The sequence below is a fragment of the Rhinolophus sinicus genome, linkage group LG14 (assembly GCF_036562045.2).
Source record: "Rhinolophus sinicus isolate RSC01 linkage group LG14, ASM3656204v1, whole genome shotgun sequence".
Lineage (NCBI taxonomy): Eukaryota > Metazoa > Chordata > Mammalia > Chiroptera > Rhinolophidae > Rhinolophus > Rhinolophus sinicus.
In genome coordinates, this window is record NC_133763.1 from 31,258,125 (window position 1) to 31,279,535 (window position 21,411).

Genomic DNA, 21,411 nt, shown 5'->3' on the forward strand with positions numbered 1-21,411 from the left:
CACTAAGATTTTTTTCCTATATTTTCTTCTAGAAGATCAATACTTTTAACTCTTAAATTTTGTAATTCTCTTCCTCTCCCCTTTTGCTCCCTACCACCAAATCCTGGTAATCCACTTTTGGCATTTTCCATTAATACTATTTGCCAAGTTATCCCATTCTACTTAGCTCGTCTCCTTCTAACAGCCTCTCAGCCGATTTCCCCCTACCCCAACCCAGATTTTAATTATTTTTGTATTATGGTAAAAAAAATACATAAAATTTAGCTCTTCAATTTTTTTAAAATAAATTTTATTAGGGAATATTGGGGAACAGTGTTTTTTTCCAGGACCCATCAGCTCCAAGTCGTTGTCCTTCACTCCAGTTGTGGAGGGCGCAGCTCACTGGCCCAGGTGGGAATCGAACCAGCAACCCTGTTGTTCAGAGCTTGCGCCATCTGGCCACCCTTCAATTCTATCTTTAGGCTAGTGGCCAATACCTAAAACAAAGAGCTGCACTGTCTAATACAGTAGCCACTAATCTCATGTGGCTACTTAAATATAAACTAAAATTTCAGTTCCTCATTCACAATAACCACATTTCAATGCTCAACAGCCACGTACAGCTAACTGGTTATCATACTGGACAGCACAGATATTTCCAACATCTCAGAAAGTATTATTGAACAATGTTGCTATAGATTAATAAAATCTTCCAGTTTTTTGGTTTTTTTTTTATTGGGGAAGGGGAACAGGACTTTATGGGGGAATAGTGTGACCTTCCAGGACTTTTTTTTCCCAAGTCAAGTTGTTGTCCTTTCAATCTTAGTTGTGGAGGGCGCAGCTCAGCTCCAGGTCTAGTTGCTGTTGCTACTTGTAGGGGGCGCAGCCCACCATCCCTTGCGGGAGTCGAACCGGCAACCTTGTAGTTGAGAGCCCACTGGCCCATGTGGGAATCGAACCGGCAGCCTTTGGAGTTAGGAGCACGGAGCTCCAACTGCCTGAGCCACTGGGCTGGCCCCAATAGCTTCCAGTTGAAGCATTTAGTTCAGGCACTATAATCAAGGTTTTAATCCTCACAATGACACTGAGGTAGACTTTATATCAATATTAGAAATAAGAAAGGGGGTGGCCAATTAGCTCAGTTGGTTAGAGCGTGGTGCTAATAACACCAAAGTGTTGCTGGTTCAATACCAGCCTGGGCCACTGTGAGCTGCGCCCTCCTTAAAAACAAATAAACAAAAAAAAACAATATATGGTGATGGAAAAATAACTGACTCTGGGTGGTGAACACACAATGTGATATATAATGTAATACAGAATTGTACACCTGAAATCTATGTAACTTTACTAACCATTGTCACCCCGGTAACTTTAATTACAAAAAAAAACAAAGAAAAAGCTCTATAAGGACAAGTAACTTGCCTAACGTAATCCTTTAATACTTGACATTGTTCTTTAGTGTAAATTTATACAAAGGTACTTGTATACTTCTCACAGAACATATTCAATCCCACTGCTGTATACTTTGCAATTTCCCTTTGTCTTCTTCTTCCTTCAGAACAATACATATGGGGAACCCCTAATTAATTTCACCTCTCTTATTTCTTAGTCTCACACCACAAACACACACACACACACACTTTGTAATATACCAAATATGACATGTGTGAAAATTTCAGAACCCTCAGCTATTCCTGCAACTCTTAATTGGATTTTTACCTGTGCCTCACTATGCTTCCTAGAGAATTATCACCATTTTAAGCTTCCAAGAATGTGACCATGCCAGCCAGTTGAGCTTTGATAAGGCTAATCACGTTCACTTGGGAGCTTTTGAAACCAGATTCTCACACTCCCGTTACCAAAACTACTCAGGAAGAGTATCTGGTCACAGGGGTCTGGAAATTAAGTTCCCAAAATGAGCTTGAGACACAACCAGATTTGGCAGTAAAAACTCAACTATTTCAGTCTAAAGAGGGATACATTCATTTTCTCCTTGTCTCCTCCAAAATAACAGAAGAATACACAGAAAACAATATAAAACCATAGAAATAGACACATTTTCTACATAGGCTCCTTGGACTTCGTTCTTCCAAGATACACATAATGCTCAATAGGAGACAAGTTTATTTATTGTATAATTCTCATGTGTGACATCTGAGAAAATGCTACATAAAACATCACGGGTTAAAAATACATAGTATTTGTATTTTATTGCGATAATAGGGTCCCAGGAGTCAAACAAGGAAGTTTGATTTCAAGTTTGCATAAGTTATGTGCCTGCTACAAAGAACTATAATGGAGGTAAAACTTGGCAGTGTAATTTCTCAAGAGTCAAATATCAATGAATTTCATGTACATGGTTTTGCATCTGTGGAGGAAGATACAATTTCTTCAGCACATGTACCAACTTCCAAGTCTTCCACTTCAGAATCCTCACCAGCTTCTCCCTCAGAATCAAATTCCTGACTATCCGGTGATTCGAAGTTATCCAGAGGTTCACCTTTCAGTCTCTTTTAAATAAACCAATAATTTATTGCAAAAACTTTAAAACCCAAGTCCATTATCAGATGCTAATATAACTGACCCTGGATGTTGTAATGAGGTACTTTTCATATCTCTCAATTAAATTTACTTACCAATAATCAAGTATTATGTCAAGTCTCTACCACGCTAGATCATATTTAAGTAAAGTCATTGGGCTTTATAAATTGATCATTTTTTTACAGCGCTGACATGCTTTCAGAGTACAAATGAAATCAGTACTTCTCAAACTATCTGCAGTGAAGGACCAGGTTTCCTAATTTCCTAATCTGCTGTGCACCAACACTTTCATGGCAGTTAAAACACCTATTATAGTACTTCCAAATGAAAACCTCAACATTAATTCTGTCACAGCTATAAAATGTAAGCAATTCAGTACAAGAAGTTTTGATTTGAAAATCTTGCAGCCGGCAAGCGCTGCCGCGAGCTGCTGTGAGCAGCCAACCAAGACTGGCAACCAACTGTCTCAGCCCGGGGAGCGCAAGGCTCATAACACCAGCATGGACCAGGGAGCTGTGTCCTACACAAGTAGACTGCGAAACAACAGCTTGAACCAGAGAGTGTGTGTGTGTGTGTGTGTAGGCGGGGGGGGGGGGGTAGGGGGTGCAGGAGAAGTGGAAGAAAGGGGGAAGAAACAAAAAATCTTTTATCCCATCTGCAAGATGATTTTCTGCAAACATGAGCTAAGTTTAAGACTTATTTTTTAGGGTAAGACTGGCAAAGTAACAGTCATCAGGCTAATTCTTACACATCAGCTACTTCTAAATTTAAAGTCAGAGTAAGACCACCCAACTTATTTAGTGTATCAATTAACAGTTTTATGAATAACAGTAATTTCACACTGGCATTAATTTAAAACTGTCTAAAACTTTGTCAACTGAAATACAATATTACACATATTTTTCAGACACAATTCTTTTTTAATCTCTACAAGAAAACAGATGTTCTTAATATTATTAATTATTAATAAATAACACCTAAAGGTTATTGGGCTCTTACTATAAGTGAGGGCACCTCTCTTAACTTTCGTCTATTATAACTCATAATTTTCATAACAAACCTACGAAGTAGGTCCTATTAGTCTCATTTTATAGACGAGGAAAATGAAGCCCTGACAGGATAAATAACCTGCCTGACTCAATAAACTGAACAGTGCCAGGCAGGGAGCAAAGACTGAAAGTCAGGAAATCTGATTCCAGACCCCAAACACGTACTGATCACACTTACTATCTCACTATTATAGAAAAATAGATGATTCTGAATCAGGTGAATGTTAAATACATACCTCTATAACCTCTGCCATATACTGGACATGTTCTGCTACTTCTGCCAATTCTTCATTCTCCTTTTTTAGGCGGGCAATTTCAGTGTCCTTTTGTTCAATTTCTTTATGAAGCTATACAACACAAATAAAGTTCAGTATTCCATAGATTTGCTATGCTATAAACCAAATTATATGCCTCCAAGTATATAACTAATGTACACGTCTAGAACCAAGTTCCTAACAAAGGTGTTATCTTTGGCTCTCAATGCAATAGGCTTCTTTTTGTATAATAATTCTGGTAAGAGTTGCCTTCCTAATAAAACTTTTGTTAGGCCAAAATTGAAACTAGTTTATAATGCTATAACCAAATATGCTAAGCAGCAGAAGGAATGTTTAAAAACTGAAATGTTAAAAAATGCCACAAATTATATTCAGTACATACTTTCTCATTTTCCTTCAGTGCTTCATAAAGTGCCTTCCTCCGTTTTTCTGCCATTTCTTTCCAATATTGAGAGGATGGATTTTCTAAAATAAATTAATGATTTACATGTAACTTTGAAAACCACTACTGTTCGATGCTGCTGTAAAAAAACCAATAATTTTTTACATTTCAATAAAATTTACAATCTTAGTACTACCTATTCTACTTAGTAATAGCCATTTTTAAAAGATTCAAGTTAGAAACCAAATCAATTTTTTTCTATTTTATTTTCCCCCAACGTTTTAAGGATTTCAATATATCCCACTGAAGGTCTATAGAGTCCTATGTTCAAGTTACATGGATTTTTTTCATCTGTGTGGTTATGCTAACAATATGTGCAGTTGTTTCTGTATTTGACTTTAGTTGGTTTTTTGGTCGCAAATCTTTGTTCACTTTAACCAAGTCAGATATGAGTGTCACAAAACCTATTTATTCTACAATACTACTAAAGAGCTTATTCCATGCAGCCAACCTTTCCTATTTTTGCCTGATAAAATCCTACTATCTACTTATCTTTTTCCTTACTGTCCTCCAGACAAATCAAAATGAGCCCAAATGTCTCTATGACTGGGTAATTCAATTAACTTCTCTCTGCCTAAAGTTTTTTCGTCAATTTTTTTATCCAATGATCTTCCACAATGCTTAAAAACCATCACTAGCGTCCTCTTTAGAGGTCCACTGCCATTCCACTAAAAACTAGTATTTATTATAGGCACAGTGCTGCTCATTTATCGTGATTCCCTCTACTTCAGCCATGTTTCTAATGGCTCCCTTATTTTATATTGTCCTGGTATATTCAAATCTGTCTTCAAATTCAGTCTCTAGACACTTTTCTTGTGAAAAGACTATTTCCAAGTCTTGTAAACACTTAAGGCAATCCAATATCAAAGATTCCATATTAATCACTATCATTTTCTTTAATATTTCATCCATATTTGGAACTCACCAAAGTTAAGACTCGTCCAAATTTACAGTTTGTATATTTACAACCATAAGAAAATTTAATTATCAAAAACATTAAACTATCTAATAGTGTCCCCAGATTAAGAGGCTGTGGGCAACATTCATAACAATGTAACAAATACTATTTACCTTTATTACAATTAAAGCTTCCAAGGTGGAAGTTTTATATACGTACATATATATATTTTTTTCCCCCCCATACCTGTAATCATAAGATCAAATGCTTCTTGGGTAACTCCTTCAGGATTTTTATTTTCACTATGTTCTGGGACAATAACAACTCCAGAGCTTGAAGTCTTAGATGTTAACTCGTCATTCCAATGTTTCGTTTTGGACAAGCTTTTAACCAACTATAATGGAAATACGTACATCAATGTCATTAATTTTTATTTAATAAACTAGAAAGCTAAGTGGATTTGGAAACTAAAACAGGCAAAAAAACTTCTGAAGAATGTGTGTTTAGAAGACAGAACTGCCAGAGTTAAGACATGCATCATTAGAGTCCAAGAAAGGAGGAAAAATTAGGAAGGAGAAAGGAGCCATTGGTTAAAGGCAGATACTAAGATATTAAAAGAAAAAAATCAAAGATAATATAGAAGCAAAACATGCAGAACTTTTAAAAAGAATGTGCAATCACTGTTTAATAAATTTGTTAAGAAATAAAAAAAGCTGAGTGGTTTTGTCACTAAAAATGGAGCACTCATATGTCTATATCCTTTTGACATCTTTGGATCTTTAAAAAAAAAACACGATTTAAAACTCTATCAAAAGACAGTTATATTTTAAGAATTTCGTTTGCAACAACTATTTTGGATTAGACTTGGTCTAAGGCTTACCTGAAATTATTTTTATTGTTTAAATAATTTAGTACAACAGTAAGGCTATATTTGACACCAGCAAAAGTCTAGACACTTTCATCCATAATTTCATCACTTACATACAGAATGAAGTAATCTAACATTTTATTCTAAAAACATCCAACACTATTACCGTAGGTTAATTCATAACTTATTACATCGCCCCTGTTCTACTACAGATATTCATACCAATTTTGAACTTCCTCAATTGAACTATTAAAATAAAAACTGGACGTCATAGGAATGGTGGCAGCGAGGTGGTCTTCTTGAGTTTTCCTCTGGAACTTACCACAAATTGAACATCTAGAACCCAATAAAGGCTCTCTGCTCATCACACAAAACAGCTAAGAGACTCATAAGAGGATTACTTGAAGGTAGGCAAATTGGGCTAGCAGGGGAAGAGGGAAGGAAGCTGAGTGGAGATGCAGGGGGTCCCAGGACAGAACAGAAACAAGAGCCAGGAGGTGGGCAATTTCCCTGCATCCCACAGGTGATCTCTCCCACCAAGAGAGCAGCATATCCAACATTTGAGGCAATAACCACAGCTGAGACCTCCAGCTGGGCCCTAAATCGGACAAAGGACATAAACTCCATATCTGGGCTCCTCCCCCCACTCTCCCAATCCTACCCCCACCCTTCCAGAGACTTAAGCTGACCCCCGAACTGAGGAGTAGTGTCAGATTACAGAGGAGCCACAGCTCTCAGAATCTGGGAAGACCCGGCTTGCAGCTCTGACCCAGGGAAGGTGCTGGAAAGAGTGTGACACTGTGGGCTCAGAGAGAGAAGACTCCTCCATCCCCAGCCCCCACCTTTTCTGGCCTGCCTAGGGCAGGGTAATTACAACTGGGGAGATACACCCAGGGGTCAGCAGCAGGCAGCAGACACAGCTCTGGGCTGTCAGCAGCTCAGAAATCTCCCACCCTCCACATACACATACACACACACACACACAAACACAGACACGCAAGAAGTACTCTAAGACTCAGGAGACCTGGTCACAGGGCTGGCTGTGTACTCTGTGCGCATATGTGCAGGCAAGAGCAGAAATCGCACTGACTTTGTAAAAACTACCATCCAGACCCCATAGCCCCACTCATCTAGAACTGCAGTCCCAAGGTCACGCTGAGCATCAGGTGACCGGCTCTGCCTGCACAAGACAGAGAGGACTCTTTGGTACAGCAGAGGACAACCGGGAGATTACTTGGTGGGCTTAAGCCAAAACTGGAGCTGCTTTTTTTGTTTTGTTTTGTTTTTGTATTTTTGATATTTTTCCTTGTGTTGAGTGTGGGTTATCGGTTGTTTTTACATGTCTATTTGGTTTTTTTGTTTGTTGTTCTTGTGCTTGGTGATTTGCTTTGTTCTGAAATTACCATACACCAGGGCCCAGCTCAAGAGGCACAAGATTCAACACACCCGGAGGCCAACTCCAGAACAAACCAGAGTATTACAGGTTTGACCTACAAGTGACACACTCAGAGTGAATTTTCTACAGGCACAAGAGCCCACAGGGGCCAAGCCTCATTTGAGCGGTCAACCCTCACGCAGAACATCCACTGTGAGCAGAGCCAAGTCTCACAACTAGTCAGCCTAGGAGTCAATCCCACCTACTCACAAGCCAAAAGCAATTAAAGATCAACTTTAACAGGATAATATACACAACACAAGAGTCACCTTTGGAGCACACACACAGGAGAATAGGGAAGTGGTACAAGTCAAATACAAAGGTCACATACTACATAAGATAACCCAGCAAAAGCTAAGAACCCTAGGGGATATACCGAATACATCGAAGCAAACACACATCAGCCAGAGTGGGGAAACAAAGAAAATGTCCCAAATAAAAGAACAGAAGAAACCTCCAGAATTGGAACCAAATGAAACAGAGGTAACCAACCTATCAGAGACAGAGTTCAGAACACTGATAAGAATGTTTAAGGAGCTTAGTGATGACATAAAGAAGGATAGAGAAATCATAATGAACAACCAGTTAGAACTAAAGAACACAATTACTGAAATAAAGAACATATCTGAAGGAATTAACAGCAGGTTGGATGAAGCAGAGGATCGAATCAGCAACTTAGAAGACAAGTTAGCAGAGATCACCCAAATGGAAAAACAAAAAGAAAAGGAATAAAAACAATGAAGATGGTTTAAGAGACCTCTGGGATAACATCAAGCGCAACAACATGCACATCATAGGAATACCAGAAGGTGAAGAGAGGGAGCAAGGGATTGAGAACATACTTGAAGTAATAATGTCAGAAAACGTCCCTAACCTGGTGAAGGAAACCAACACACAAACCCAGGAAGTGCAGAGAGTTCCAACAAGGATAAACCCAACAGGTCCACACCAAGACACATTACAGTTAAAATGGCAAAGGTTAAAGACAAAGAGAGAATCCTAAAAGCAGCAAGAGAAAGAGAGTTACATACAAGGGAATTCCTATAAGACTATAAAGTGACTTTTCTACAGAAACATTGCAGGTCAGAAGAGAGTGGCAGGAGGTACTCAAAGTGATGGAAAACAAAGGCTAGAACCTAAATTGCTTTATCCAGCCAGGCTATCATTTAAAATTGAAGGAGAGATAAAGAGCTTCCCAGAAAAGAATAAGCTAAAGGAATTTATTACCACCAATCCAGCACTGCAGGAAATATTAAAAGGTCTTCTGTAAACAGAAAATGAAAACAACCTAACTACAAATTTAAAAAAATTGGCAATAACTATGTACCTATCAATAATCACTTTAAATGTAAATGGATTAAAGATTTCAATCAAAAGACACAGAGTGGCTGAGTGGATAAGAAAGCAAGACCTTTGTATATGCTGTATACAAGAGACTCACCTCAGATCAAAAGACACACAGGCTGAAAGTGAAGGGTTGGAGTAAGATATTTCATGCAAATGGAAATGAGAAAAAAGCTGGAGTTGCAATACTTGTATCTGACAAAATAGACTTTAAAATGAAGAACATATTAAAACACAAAGATGGGCACTATATAATAATAAAGGGATCGATCCGACAAGAGGACATAACCCTAGTAAACATCTATGCACCCAACATAGGAGTACCTAAATATATAAAACAGATACTGACTGACATAAAGACAGAGATCAACAGTAACACTATCATAGTAGGGGACTTCAACACACCTCTGACAACAAGGGACGGTGTTCCAGACAGAAAATCAATATGGAAACAACGGCCTTAAGTGACACATTGGACCACTTGGATTTAATCGATATCTTCAGAGCATTTCACCCCAAAGCTGCACAATACACGTTCTTCTCAAGCATGCATGGAACATTTTCCAAGATAGACCATATGTTAGGCCACAAAACAAGTCTTGATAAATTTAAGAAAACTGAAATCATACTAATTGTCTTCTCTGAACACAGTGCTATGAAATTAGAAATCAACTACAGGAAAAAACCTGGAAGACACACCAATGCATGGAGGCTGAATGACATGTTACTAAATAATGAATGGGTCAACCAGGTGATCAAGGAAGAAATCAAAAGATATCTCGAGACAAACGAAAATGAGAACACAATGACCCAAAATCTATGGGGTGCAGCGAAAGCAGTCCTAAGAGGGAAATTCATAGCATTGCAGGCCTACCTAAAGAAACAAGAAACATCACTAATCAACAGTTTATCTTCACACTTAAGGGATCTGGAAAAACAACAGCAAAATAAGCCCAAAGGGAGTACAAGGAAGGAAATAATAAAGATCAGAGCAGAAATAAATGAAATAGAAACCAGAAAATACAAAAGACCAATGAATCCAAGAATTGGTTCTTAGAGAAGATAAACAAAATCGACAAACCTTTAGCCAGACTCATTAAAAAAAAGAGAGAGGACCCAAATTAATAAAATCAGAAATGAAAGAGGAGAAGTGACAACAGACACCACAGAAATACAAAAAATTTTAAGAAATTACTATGAGAAACAATATGCCAACAAATTAGACTTCTGGAAGAAATGGATAATTTTCTAGAAGCATAGAACCTTCCAAGGCTAACTCAAGAAGAAACGGGACACCTGAATAGACTGATTACCGTCAGGGAAATTGAATAAATAAGCAAAAATCTCCCAACAAACAAAAGCCCTGGACCAGACAGCTTTACAGGTGAATTTTACAAAACATTCAAAAAAGAATTATCACCTATTCTCCTCAAGCTCTTCCAAAAAATCCAGAAGAAGGGAAGGCTCCCAAACACTTTATAAGAGGCCACTATCACCCTGATCCCAAAATCAGACAAAGACATTACAAAAAAAGAAAACTACAGGCCAATATTTCTAATGAACAAAGATGCAAAAATCCTCAACAAAATATTAGTTAACAAAATTCAGCAATACATTAAAAAGATCATATACCATGATCAAGTGGAATTCATTCCTGGTATGCAAGGGTGGTTCAACATCCGCAAATCAATTAATGTGATACACCACATTAACAAAATGAAAAATAAGAAATCATATAATCATATCAATACATGCAGAAAAAGCATTTGACAAAATCCAGCAGCTATTTACGATAAAAATTCTTAAGAAAGTGGGAAGGGAGGAACCACATCTCAACATAATAAAGGCTATATATGATAAACCCACAGCTAACATCATACTCACTGGGGAAAAGCTAAAACCATTCCCCTTAAGATCAGGAACAAGGCAAGGTTGCCCACTTTCTCCACTTCTATTCAACATAGTGCTGGAAGTTCTAGCCACAGCAATCAGACAAGAAAAACATATAAAAGGCATCCAAACTGGTAAGGAGGAAGTAAAATTGTCATTACACGCACGTAATATGATAATGTATAGAGAAAACCCTAAAGACTCCACCAAAAAACTATGAAAACTGATAAACAAATTTAGTTTAGTAAACTAGCAGGATACAAAATTAATATTTAGAAATCAGTTACATTTGTATATACCAATAATAAAATATCAGAAGGAGAAATTAAGAAAACAATCCCATTTATAATTGCTTCAAAGACTATAAAATACCTGGGAATAAATTTAACCAAAGAAGTGAAAGAGCTGTACTCAGAAAATTATAAGACACTGAAGAGAGAAATTAAAGAGGATACAAATAGAAGGAAACACATACCATGCTCATAGATAGGAAGAATTAATATAGTTAAAATGTCCATACTGCCTAAGGCAATATACAGATTCAACGCTAGTCCTATCAAACTACCAAGGACATTTTTCACAGAAATAGAACATATAATCGTAAAATTTATATGGAACCATAAAAGACCCCGGAGAGCCTCAGCAATCTTGAGAAATAAGAACAAAGAGGGAGGTATCACACTACCCAACATCAAATAATACAAGGGTATAGTAATCAAAACAGCATGGTACTGGCATAAAAACAGACGCATAGATCAATGGAAGAATAGAGAGCCCAGAAATAAATCCATGTCTCTATGGTCATTTAATCTACAACAATGGAAGCAAGAATTTACGGTGGGGGGGCCGGCCCGGTGGCTCAGGCGGTTAGAGCTCCATGCTCCTAACTCCAAAGGCTGCTGGTTCGATTCCCACATGGGCCAGTGGGCTCTCAACCACAAGGTTGCCAGTTCAATTCCTCGAGTCACAAGGGATGGTGGGTTCATTGAACACAGCACCTTAAGCTGAGCTGCCTCCCGGATGGCTCAGTTGGTTGGAGCGCAGGTTCTCAACCACAAGGTTGCCGGTTCGATTCCCGCAAGGGATGGTGGGCTGCGCCCCCTGCAACTAGTAACAGCAACTGGACCTGGAGCTGAGCTGCGCCCTCCACAACTAAGACTGAAAGGACAACTTGAAGCTGAATGGCACCCTCGACAACTAAGATTGAAAGAACAACAACTTGACTTGGAAAAAAGTCCTGGAAGTACACACTGTTCCCCAATAAAGTCCTGTTTCCCTTCCCCAATAAAATCTTTTAAAAAAAAAAAGAGTTTGGTCATTAATCTAAGAAAATAAAATTCCATTTGGGAAAAAAAAAAAAAAGAATTTACGGTGGGGTAAAGACAGTCTATTCAATAAATGGTACTGGGAAACCTGGACAGACACATGGAAAAAACTGAAGCTGTTCCACCTCCTTACACCATATACAATAAATTCAAAATGGATTAAAGACTTAAATGTAAGATCTGAAACCATAAAATTCCTAGAAGGAAATATAGGAAGAAACTTTACAGACATTACCCGGAGTAAGATTTTTACTGATATATCCCCTCGGGTAAGGGAAGTAAGAGAAAAAATAAACATGTGGGATTACATCAAACTAAAAAGTTTTTTCACAGCAAAGGAAACCATTAATGAAACAAAAAGGGATCCTACTAAATGGGAGAAGATATTTTTCAATGATATATCCGACAAGGGGTTAATATCCCAAATTTATAAAAAACTCACTCGGGGACAGCCCGGTGGCTCAGGCAGTTAGAGCTCCGTGCTCCTAACTCTGAAGGCTGCCGGTTAGATTCCCACATGGGCCAGTGGGCTCTCAACCACAAGGCTGCCGATTCAACTCCTCAAGTCCCGCAAGGGATGGTGGACTCCAACCCCCGCAACTAAGATTGAACACGGCACCTTGAGCTGAGCTGCCTCCCGGATGGCTCAGTTGGTTGGAGAACGGGCTCTCAACCACAAGGTTGCCAGTTCAATTCCTTGACTCCCGCAAGGGATGGTGGGCAGCGCCCCTGCAACTAAAATTGAACATGGCACCTTGAGCTGACCTGCCGCTGAGCTCCCAGATGGCTCAGTTGGTTGGAGCGCATCCTCTCAACCACAAGGTTGCCAGTTCAATTCCCGCAAGGGATGGCGGGCTGTGCCCCCTGCAACTAGAAAACGGCAACTGGACCTGGAGCTGAGCTGCGCCCTCCACAACTAAGACTGAAAGGACAACAACTTGACTTGGAAAAAAGGCCTGGAAGTACACATTGTTCCCCAATAAAATCTTTAAAAAAAAAAAAAGAAAGAAAGAAAGCACAGTCGGTAACCACAAGATTGTCACGGGGATACGAAAGTCAATTTGGGGAATGTAATCAATAATGTTGTAAAGATTTTGTCGGATATCCGATGGATATTTGTCTCATTAGGGAGACCACCTCAGGGATGATGTAGATGCCTGATCACTGTACTGTACGCCTGAAGCTGAACTATAATGAATGTCAACTACAATTTTATATATATGTATCGTTACAAGAAGCGGAGTACAGCATTAGGAATAAAGACAGTGGAAATGTAATGGCTGTGTGCGATGTCAGGAGTAGTGGATGGGGGGAGGGGGGTTGTTACCGTGTGAGGGATGTAAATAATAAATGTCTAACTATTACGTTGTTTTGTGCACCGAAAACTAATTTTTAAAAATGTTAAAATAAAAATGTTAAAAACAAACAAAAACCATCAAATATGTGGTGATGGAAAGAAAACTGACATACAAATGACGTATTACAGAATTGTATGCCTAAAATCTATGCAACTTTACTAACAATTGTCACCCCAATAAACTTTAATTACAAAAATACAAAACCACTTCTGTGGGGAATATGCAATTATTATTCTTAAATTAGTTCCAAATTTCAATGATTTAGGTATTTCTAACCAAGAAAATGTTTTGAATGTAAAGGTAGTATCACCTCTACCCCCATTCTTGCTCAATAATACATACCTCATTTTCTCTTCCCACAAGAGATCCAGTGGCAGAAGGCTGAATCATCTTCAGGGTTCTTCTGGGAATAGGACTATTCTAAAAGTCAAGATAATTCATTATCTGGTTACTGAGTGCTATGTGGATTGTTTGTGCCTTAGTCATACTGTAATTTAGAAAAAGGAAACACTAAGAATACTAATATTTGGTCTACCATATAATTTTACAATGCTACATATGAACAAGACAATGGTTTAATCAACTAGCAAACTTATTTCCCCCAACATTATAACAAAGTTTGAAGAAATTCTAAGACTGGATCATATTGCCCAAACTTGGCACAAATCTAGTGGCTTTTCTCCCTCCATTTCAATATATGCTCTTGCTATAGTCATTTTGTCAATAACTCATGTCTAGCTAAAACAAAAATGTAACAAAATTTTAAGCTCTAATATTTCAAACTATATGGTGAAATTTCAGTACAACAGGAGTATTTTTATTACCTCTTAAAAAGATCTTCCACACAGAAACTAGAAATTTACCAAACTTCCTAACATTTATGGTGGAAACTCACAAAAAACAGGTAAATTGCGAAAAGGTTAATTATTTACACTGCAAAATACTTCTATCCCTAATCAAATGGATTCATCTCAGATTTCCTTTAAATCATGACTATCCCCCCTAACACATTTACATGTATTCACCAAAAAAATATAATTTTTAAGAACATACTTTACACATAACCAAACAAAAGAGTAGTAGAACCCCCAGACACACAACTGTTACCTGACTTTAGAAGCAGTTTTGCTTCAAGCCCATTCATTAGGAGAGAGCTAAAATGTCAGTGCTTGAGGCACACTAAATATTGCAAAATGCCCAAGCTATTATTTTGGCAAAAATACTGCCTTCCTTGTAATATGTAAATACCTTCCTGTATATTTCCTAATCTGAAAGCACTCTCTATTTTTGCAAAAAATCGTTAGTTATAGTGCCACCATGGGATAGCAAACAATGGCGAATATTCAAACAAGGTTAGCAAGAACATGATACCAAAGCAGCGTGAGAAAGTTACTAATTCCACACTGTATTTCACATAGCAAGAGTTCACCTTTCCCACAGTAAAGTTTCTAATTGCTGATTATTATCTCACTATTTAATTGAAGAGCAAATGCCAGCTACTGTGAGAACAAATGTTACACCAACAATTCAGATATAATTTATATGCTAGATTGGTCAGCAGTCTCCAGACAAATAGGAAAAAAAATAACTTTGGAACTTCAATAATAAGTGTTAATTTATTTAAGTCCTTGCTACAAATAATGGTGAAAGAAGCCAGCTAAATTACTGTCACAAAATACAAGACAATTTCTAAGATTTAACCTTTTTTTTTTTTTTTTTAACATTTTATTGGGGAAGGGGTACAGGACTTTATTAGGGAACAGTGTGTATTCCAGGCCTTTTTTCCAAGTCAAGTTGTTGTCCTTTCAATCTTAGTTGTGGAGGGCGCAGCTCAGCTCCAGGTCCAGTTGCCGTTTTCTAGTTGCAGGGGGCACAGCCCCACCATCCCTTGCGGGAGTCGAAACCCGCAAACCTTGTGGTTGAGAAGACACGCTCCAACCAACTGAGCCATCCGGGAGCTCAGAGGCAGCTCAGCTCAAGGTGCCATGTTCAATTTTAGTTGCAGGGGGCGCTGCACACCATCCCTGCAGAAGTAGAGGAACTGAACTGGCAACTTTGTGGTTGAGAGCCCACTGGCCCATGTGGGAATTGAACCGGCAGCCTTCGGAGTTAGGAGCATGGAGCTCTAACCGCCTGAGCCACCAGCCCAAGATTTAACTTTTATAATGTAAGCTTTATAGTATCAATCCCCAAAATTATAATATTGCTATTATCATTTTCTTTATCCAGATTATGCATTGGAACAAGACTTTTTAGAGCAAAAAGGTTTTTATACATTAATGAGTCTTAATTTTTCTAGAAAACAATCTGATATTCTGTGAAGGTTCTAAATCAAAAACATACCAAGAGCACACTCACCCAGAAGTTTACATGTAATTGGCAAAGGATCCATGAAGTCCTAAAATGCATGCTTACAAATCTAGTTTTAGTCCAATTCTCTCATTAGCAAGAACATAATACCAAATAAGTAAACTTAAGCTGAGATGCTAAATAACACCAAAGGACACTGTTTTGAAGGCAAAGCCAGAACTAAACAGAACCAGGTCCTTTTATATCCAAGATACTAATAGTTTTACTCTAGCTAGTAAATATTACAGTTTTCTTAACTGTTGAAATTATATATATTCGTCTGGGATTTGCTTCAAAATAATTAGGAGGGGGTTGGGGGACTGAATGGAGATGTAGATGAAAACATAGTTGGCCACATATTGATAATTATTGAAAATGGGGAAGTTAATATTATACTATTGACTATTTTTGAATATTTGAAAATTTTCATAATATAAAGTTTAAACACACACGCACAGAGCACACTGGGAAGTTGGCATCATCCTAAATGGAAGCCGACAGACTCAAAATCCATAAACCATTTTTCTTGAATAATACTTTGCATTGATAATGTAAAGAGGATAGTGAGTAAGGCAAGGCAAAGAAAATAACCTATTGGGGCGGCGGGATGTCTCAGTTGGTTAGAGCACGAGCTCTTAACAAGAGGGTTGCCAGCTGGATTCCTACATGGGGTGGTGGGCTGCGCCCCCGCAAATAGAGTGAAATGGTGACTGGACTTGAAGCTGAGCTGCGCCCTCCACAACTAGATTAAAGGAGAACGACTTGACTTGGAGCTGATGGTCCTGGAAAAAAACACTGTTCCCCAAAATCCCCCAATAAAAATTTTTAAAAAAAGAAAGAAAAAGAAAACAACCTATCAAAAAACAACTGCTATTGCTTATAAAAGGCTTTTATGTATTGTATTTAATTCAAATCTTCAAACTTGTATGTACCGTTTTCCTGAAGATATAGTCTCACTCCCAGGAATCCTACACTCTAGGTTGTGTGGTAAAACCTAGCTAAGTTATAAATTCATTTAGAACCTTCAGAGTGAGGCCAGTCAAAATTAAAAATTCAAAACTAAGCAAACTCTGTCCTTACTGTTATTATCAGAATAAATATTTGGGATAAGATTTCCAGTGACGGTATAATACAGGGACTCAAAAAGTGTTGCAAAACAAGCAGGTTAGATGGTAATGAGTATGGTACACTGTGGAAATATGTGCAATATGATGCAAAATGTGTCTCTGGTGAGACACTAATTCTAAAGACACACATAAACAATTTTAAAACAGTAGTTTCATGAAAGATAGCACAAAGAAAGCAACAATAATTTTGTTTACAGAAAATCCTAAGGCATCTATTAAAAACTATTAGAACTAATAAACAAGTTCAGCAAGGTTGCAGGATTCAAGAACAAGATACAAAAATCAATCACATTTCTATACAGTAACAATGAGCACACTGAAAATGTAATTAGGGAAACAATTCAATCTATAATAGTATTAAAAATATTTAGGAAAAAAATTAAAAGGAGTATAAAACTCAGTACCCTGAAAACTTCAATGCAGTGCTGAAATTAAGGAAGACATAAAGTAAATAAATGGGAAGATATCCCAGGTTCATGGATCAGAAAACTTAACATTCAACCATATTAATTCTTTAAAAGTTCTTTATTGTACTTGGTCTCTGGTTAAAAATTCAGTAATTCAAGATTTATAGAAACTATAGCCAGATTAAATTTGGCTAAATTATGTCAAAATGCTTCTAACAACATGCTTTCTACAACAGATTCAAATAATTCTATCACATACCTTTACATTCTCTTGAATTCCTTGTTTCTGCTTCATACTGGGATTCATTATACACCTGGCGAAGCATAAAAGAGTAGTGATTCAAAAACAGAATACAGTTTACACCTGAAGGTGGAGTCTAGATTTGTGTTGTTGTTCAAAGTACTTACAGTCATAAAAATCATATCACTTACTGTATGGTGGAATTATCTTTTCTTTCACTGTACCCAAATTCAGCTCTATCAATGACTAAAGTGACTAAAGTTAGTGACTCGATACCTATATTTTATACACACACACACAATTCTGGTTGGAAAAATCTTGTTGCAAAAAGAAAAATATGCATATTCTAAACAAATTTACAAAACATGATAGTGTCCTGGATTAAGTACAAGGCTCTCAAAGATCTGAGAAATGGTCACCAGAAAAACCCAAAACAGATACCTGGGTATACCCAACCTTATCCTGAAGAATGGCATCCTAGCTTTGCTGTTTCAAAGGCAGATTTAAGCTATGATAAACTTGGCTCTGGTAACCAGCAATAATTTAATAGTGACTTAATATCCAATCAAATGAAATTATGAATTTACATTTATAGGAAATGTTTAACCACCATCAGGAACTGAGACACTAATGGAAGCAAAGAACAGAGAACAAGCCAACGTTTGAAGCCCCAGCCATATCTATCGCTGAAACAGTTATATCCCTGATATCGGTAGCAATGCTTTCACCCAGTGCGGTGGCTTTCAAACTTTGAAATAAGACCCATCTCATGAACTTTTTATTGTGTGCCCTATCGCACACACGCAAACAAAAAAAGTTTAGGAAACGAAACAATTTATTTGTATCATGCACCCTATTTTCTATTCTATTTCAAGTGAACCCACTAAGTGAGCCAGGGACATGTTTTTTCAAACTGCGGGCTGTGGCTGGAAACCACAAAATCATTCAAAGGGTCACGCACACCGTTTAGAAAAACGTAATTGAACAAGATGGAATTGAAAAGACAGAAAACATCGGAGTGCATAGCATGTGGGGAGTAAGTCCTGCTTCCTGAAACTTCTCCTTTAGCTGGATGGCTGCGTCCTAAATTGAGATGAAAAATGTGTTCATGTGTGTCACAACTACGTAAGCTGAAAGCCACTGATGAAGGTAAGTCCTATTCCTCAGGTTTGTCACAATCCTGTCAGCAACGCTGCGCCCTTACTTTTGTTCTTTTAAACTAGATTTAAAACGCTAGCACAGGCCTGGGTCCAAAGGAAATACTGATACGCAGAGGAACCGATGTCACTAACACCCGTACCGTTTTTTAACGTGAGACCTGGCTTCAGCGGCTTTCTCCACGAGCCCAGCGTGCAGACCCCCACGGTCAGAAGGGCGGACGTTCCGCCTCCCCGCAGCCAGGCGCGCGCAGCTAAGTGGTGCTGAGCCCCACACACCGCCGGTCCCACCGCCCGCCCGACCCCGACTGGCAGGGGGCACTGAGCTCTCCAACCGCGCGCGCCTCACGGACAGCGCCGCCAGCCAATAGCGAGCGCGAACGGAGAGGCGCCAAAACCCGCCCAGCGAAGGGAGCCGCCCCGCACCTCGCCGCCCGCCTGGTCCCCGCGACCGTTTTCAAACCCACTTACCCCGACCCGGCGGCGGCCGGCGGAGTCACAGGAAGACCGGCTTCCGGCACGCGGGAGCGCGGAATGGATAGTCGGGTAACCCTGTGTACCCCTCCGGCTCTCTCCCAGCGATGTAAACGCTCAGTCCTCGCAGCGCACGCCGAGAGCGTACCAGGCCCAGCACAAGGTCCCCAGCCCACCCACGACCTTCCCCACCTCCGCCGGAGCAGTTGCCAAGCGCTGCAGTAAAACCTCACCTACTCAGCTTCGCCCTGACGACTACGTGACCCCTGACTCGAGGAGGGGTGGGGCCGCCGGAATCCGGCCAATCGCCTCCTGTATCCGCCTGCCTCGGCCTCACCCATTCTTGCGCCTGCGTATCTGGGCGGGAACATTCAGGCGTCGGTCCGGGCGTTTCTGTCCGCTGGGGAGATGGTTGCTTCAGGTCCTGACCTCCTACCCTACCTTGGGAACTGTGCTTGGGAACAGCATCTTTTTTTTTTTCTTTTTCTTTTTTTGCCCCTTTACCTCTGGTAAAAAAGTGTTTCCATTAGATATAAACACCAGGAGAACAAAATTTTGTATATGTAGTACACGACTACTTATATTTCTGTAAATCCCACGTTCTGCGGACTCCTACCGTGTTTCCCCGAAAACAAGAGCCAGGTAATCAGCTCTAATGCATTTTTTGGAGCCAAAATTAATGTAAGACCCGGTCTTATGTTAGATATCTTACCTAACATAAGAGCCGGTCACCGGGTCTTATATTAATTTTGGCTCCAAAAGACACGTTAGAGCTGATTGTCTCGCTAGGTCTTATTTTCAGGGAAACACCGTAGTTGTACTGAGTGCTTTGATATTTTGACGTTTTACATTTTGACTCTGTTGTGGTTTGATAGGAGTTCCGGGAAGCACACTACATGCCAATTACTGTTATAGACGTTGAGAGTACAGAAAGTTGAAGGAGCGGGGAAACCTTAGTAATAAGTCCAGCTTTTCCTTATTACTCTGCAAAATTCTCAAAGAACTTTCTATGTGGACATGGTACATATGGGCTTGCCAAAGTTTTGTCAGATCTTTTGTTTACATCTACCACAGGTATTAAGAGATGTTTCCCCATCTCTTAACTTTTCCTGGGTTATTCTCAGAGGGAAGGAAAGATCCAACTATATAGCACTGCTTTGAAGAAATGCTTTGTCATCTGTATACTCGGGACCCCGGTGCCCCCTCCTGCCACCTCCCTCACAGGATTTCTTTTTGACAGAGCTCAAAATGTACAAAGCATAGTCATATGGTTCTGGCTTTGTTTGAGTAAAATATAACACACTGGTGTAGGAATATTTTTCTGTGAGTGCTGGTATCATGTCTCATGAAACCGAAGAAAGGAAGCATGGACCCAGGAGAGGTGAGGAGTTGTAAAAGAGGATAGTTTATTAAAAGTAAAGGGTTACAGCTCCTGAGCTGGAGAGGGTTCCTGAATGGGATGCCTGGTGACTAAGGCAAAAACTCTTATACCTTCCCTTGTCTGTTGGAGGAAGGGGAGCTGGTGCCTTCTAATGGAATTCGTCTATCAGGTTTGTTCTGTTTGCCCACCCTAAAGGGATTAGCAAAATAACCCATTCCTATCTATCAGATCTGTTCTGTTTGGCCAAATGGAATTTATGAGATAATTTATTAACCTCAAGGCACTGTTACATTTTGTCCTGGAGTGAATGCGTTACTTCAGAACCTGGAGTTTTAGGATATGGCTGTCTTTTGTTTACTCTACCAGGGACCTTCCTGTCTGCCTAACAATATGTTAACGAACCTATCTCAATATAAAAATCTAAATTCATGACACAATCCATGGATTGGAAATCATCAGTAGAAGACTGGGTTTCCAGAGTTAGAATTCTGAGGACTAGTGGAAATAAGTATTACTACAAGCATTGTGTCACTTGATTTTGAAACACCAGCCAGTCCAAGTAGTAAATCTGATTTCCAATTTCTTCATTCAGCCACATAATTAAAAGGAATCATTGAAAAGAGCCAAAATCAGTAAGCATATATTCAAAAATATATAAAAAGTTATAGTCTGCACTAGGCAAAAAATAAAGCAAAGTTATATTGATGATACAGGAGAGTTAGCCTGTCCCTAGGTAGACAGGGAGGTCTCTGGTGGAATAAACAAAGACAGTCATATCCTAAAACTTCAGGTTTTGAAATCACTCCTTCGCTCCAGGACATAGTGTAACAAGGCCTTGAGGTGAATCATAAAATTCATTTTGGCCTGACAA

The 21,411-nt window shown here is 39.0% G+C and overlaps 1 protein-coding gene across 3 annotated transcripts; it reads right to left on the reverse strand.

Annotated features, from left to right (window-relative positions):
• Positions 1 to 267: 267 nt before the first annotated feature.
• On the reverse strand, positions 268 to 19,422 carry GMNN (geminin DNA replication inhibitor). Of its 3 annotated transcripts, none has more exons than XM_074318946.1 (7): positions 19,157 to 19,422; positions 17,547 to 17,601; positions 13,747 to 13,824; positions 5,431 to 5,578; positions 4,227 to 4,309; positions 3,806 to 3,916; positions 268 to 476 (listed from the first exon to the last, which is right to left on the reverse strand). In XM_074318946.1, exons 2-7 carry the CDS (start codon positions 17,592 to 17,594, stop codon positions 354 to 356), a joined length of 591 nt encoding a protein of 196 aa, XP_074175047.1. In that variant the 5' UTR covers positions 17,595 to 17,601; positions 19,157 to 19,422; the 3' UTR covers positions 268 to 353. The 3 variants fall into 3 exon arrangements, with proteins under 3 accessions (XP_074175047.1, XP_019572382.1, XP_019572383.1); XM_019716823.2 differs by lacking the exon at positions 268 to 476 and adding an exon at positions 2,087 to 2,489 and having other exon boundaries at positions 19,157 to 19,420; XM_019716824.2 differs by lacking the exons at positions 268 to 476; positions 19,157 to 19,422 and adding exons at positions 2,087 to 2,489; positions 18,829 to 18,990.
• Between the last annotated feature and the right edge of the window lie 1,989 nt (positions 19,423 to 21,411).

Bases quoted from the DNA above. Each gene is read 5' to 3' on its own strand.
- GMNN (XM_019716823.2), bottom strand. From the start codon at position 17,594: ATGAATCCCAGTATGAAGCAGAAACAAGGAATTCAAGAGAATGTAAAG. The intron at 5,579-13,746 runs GTATGTATTATT...TTTCCATTATAG, and splicing joins TTGTGGGAAGAGAAAATGAG to TTGGTTAAAAGCTTGTCCAA. The intron at 2,490-3,805 runs GTATGTATTTAA...TTTATTTAAAAG, and splicing joins ATATGGCAGAGGTTATAGAG to AGACTGAAAGGTGAACCTCT.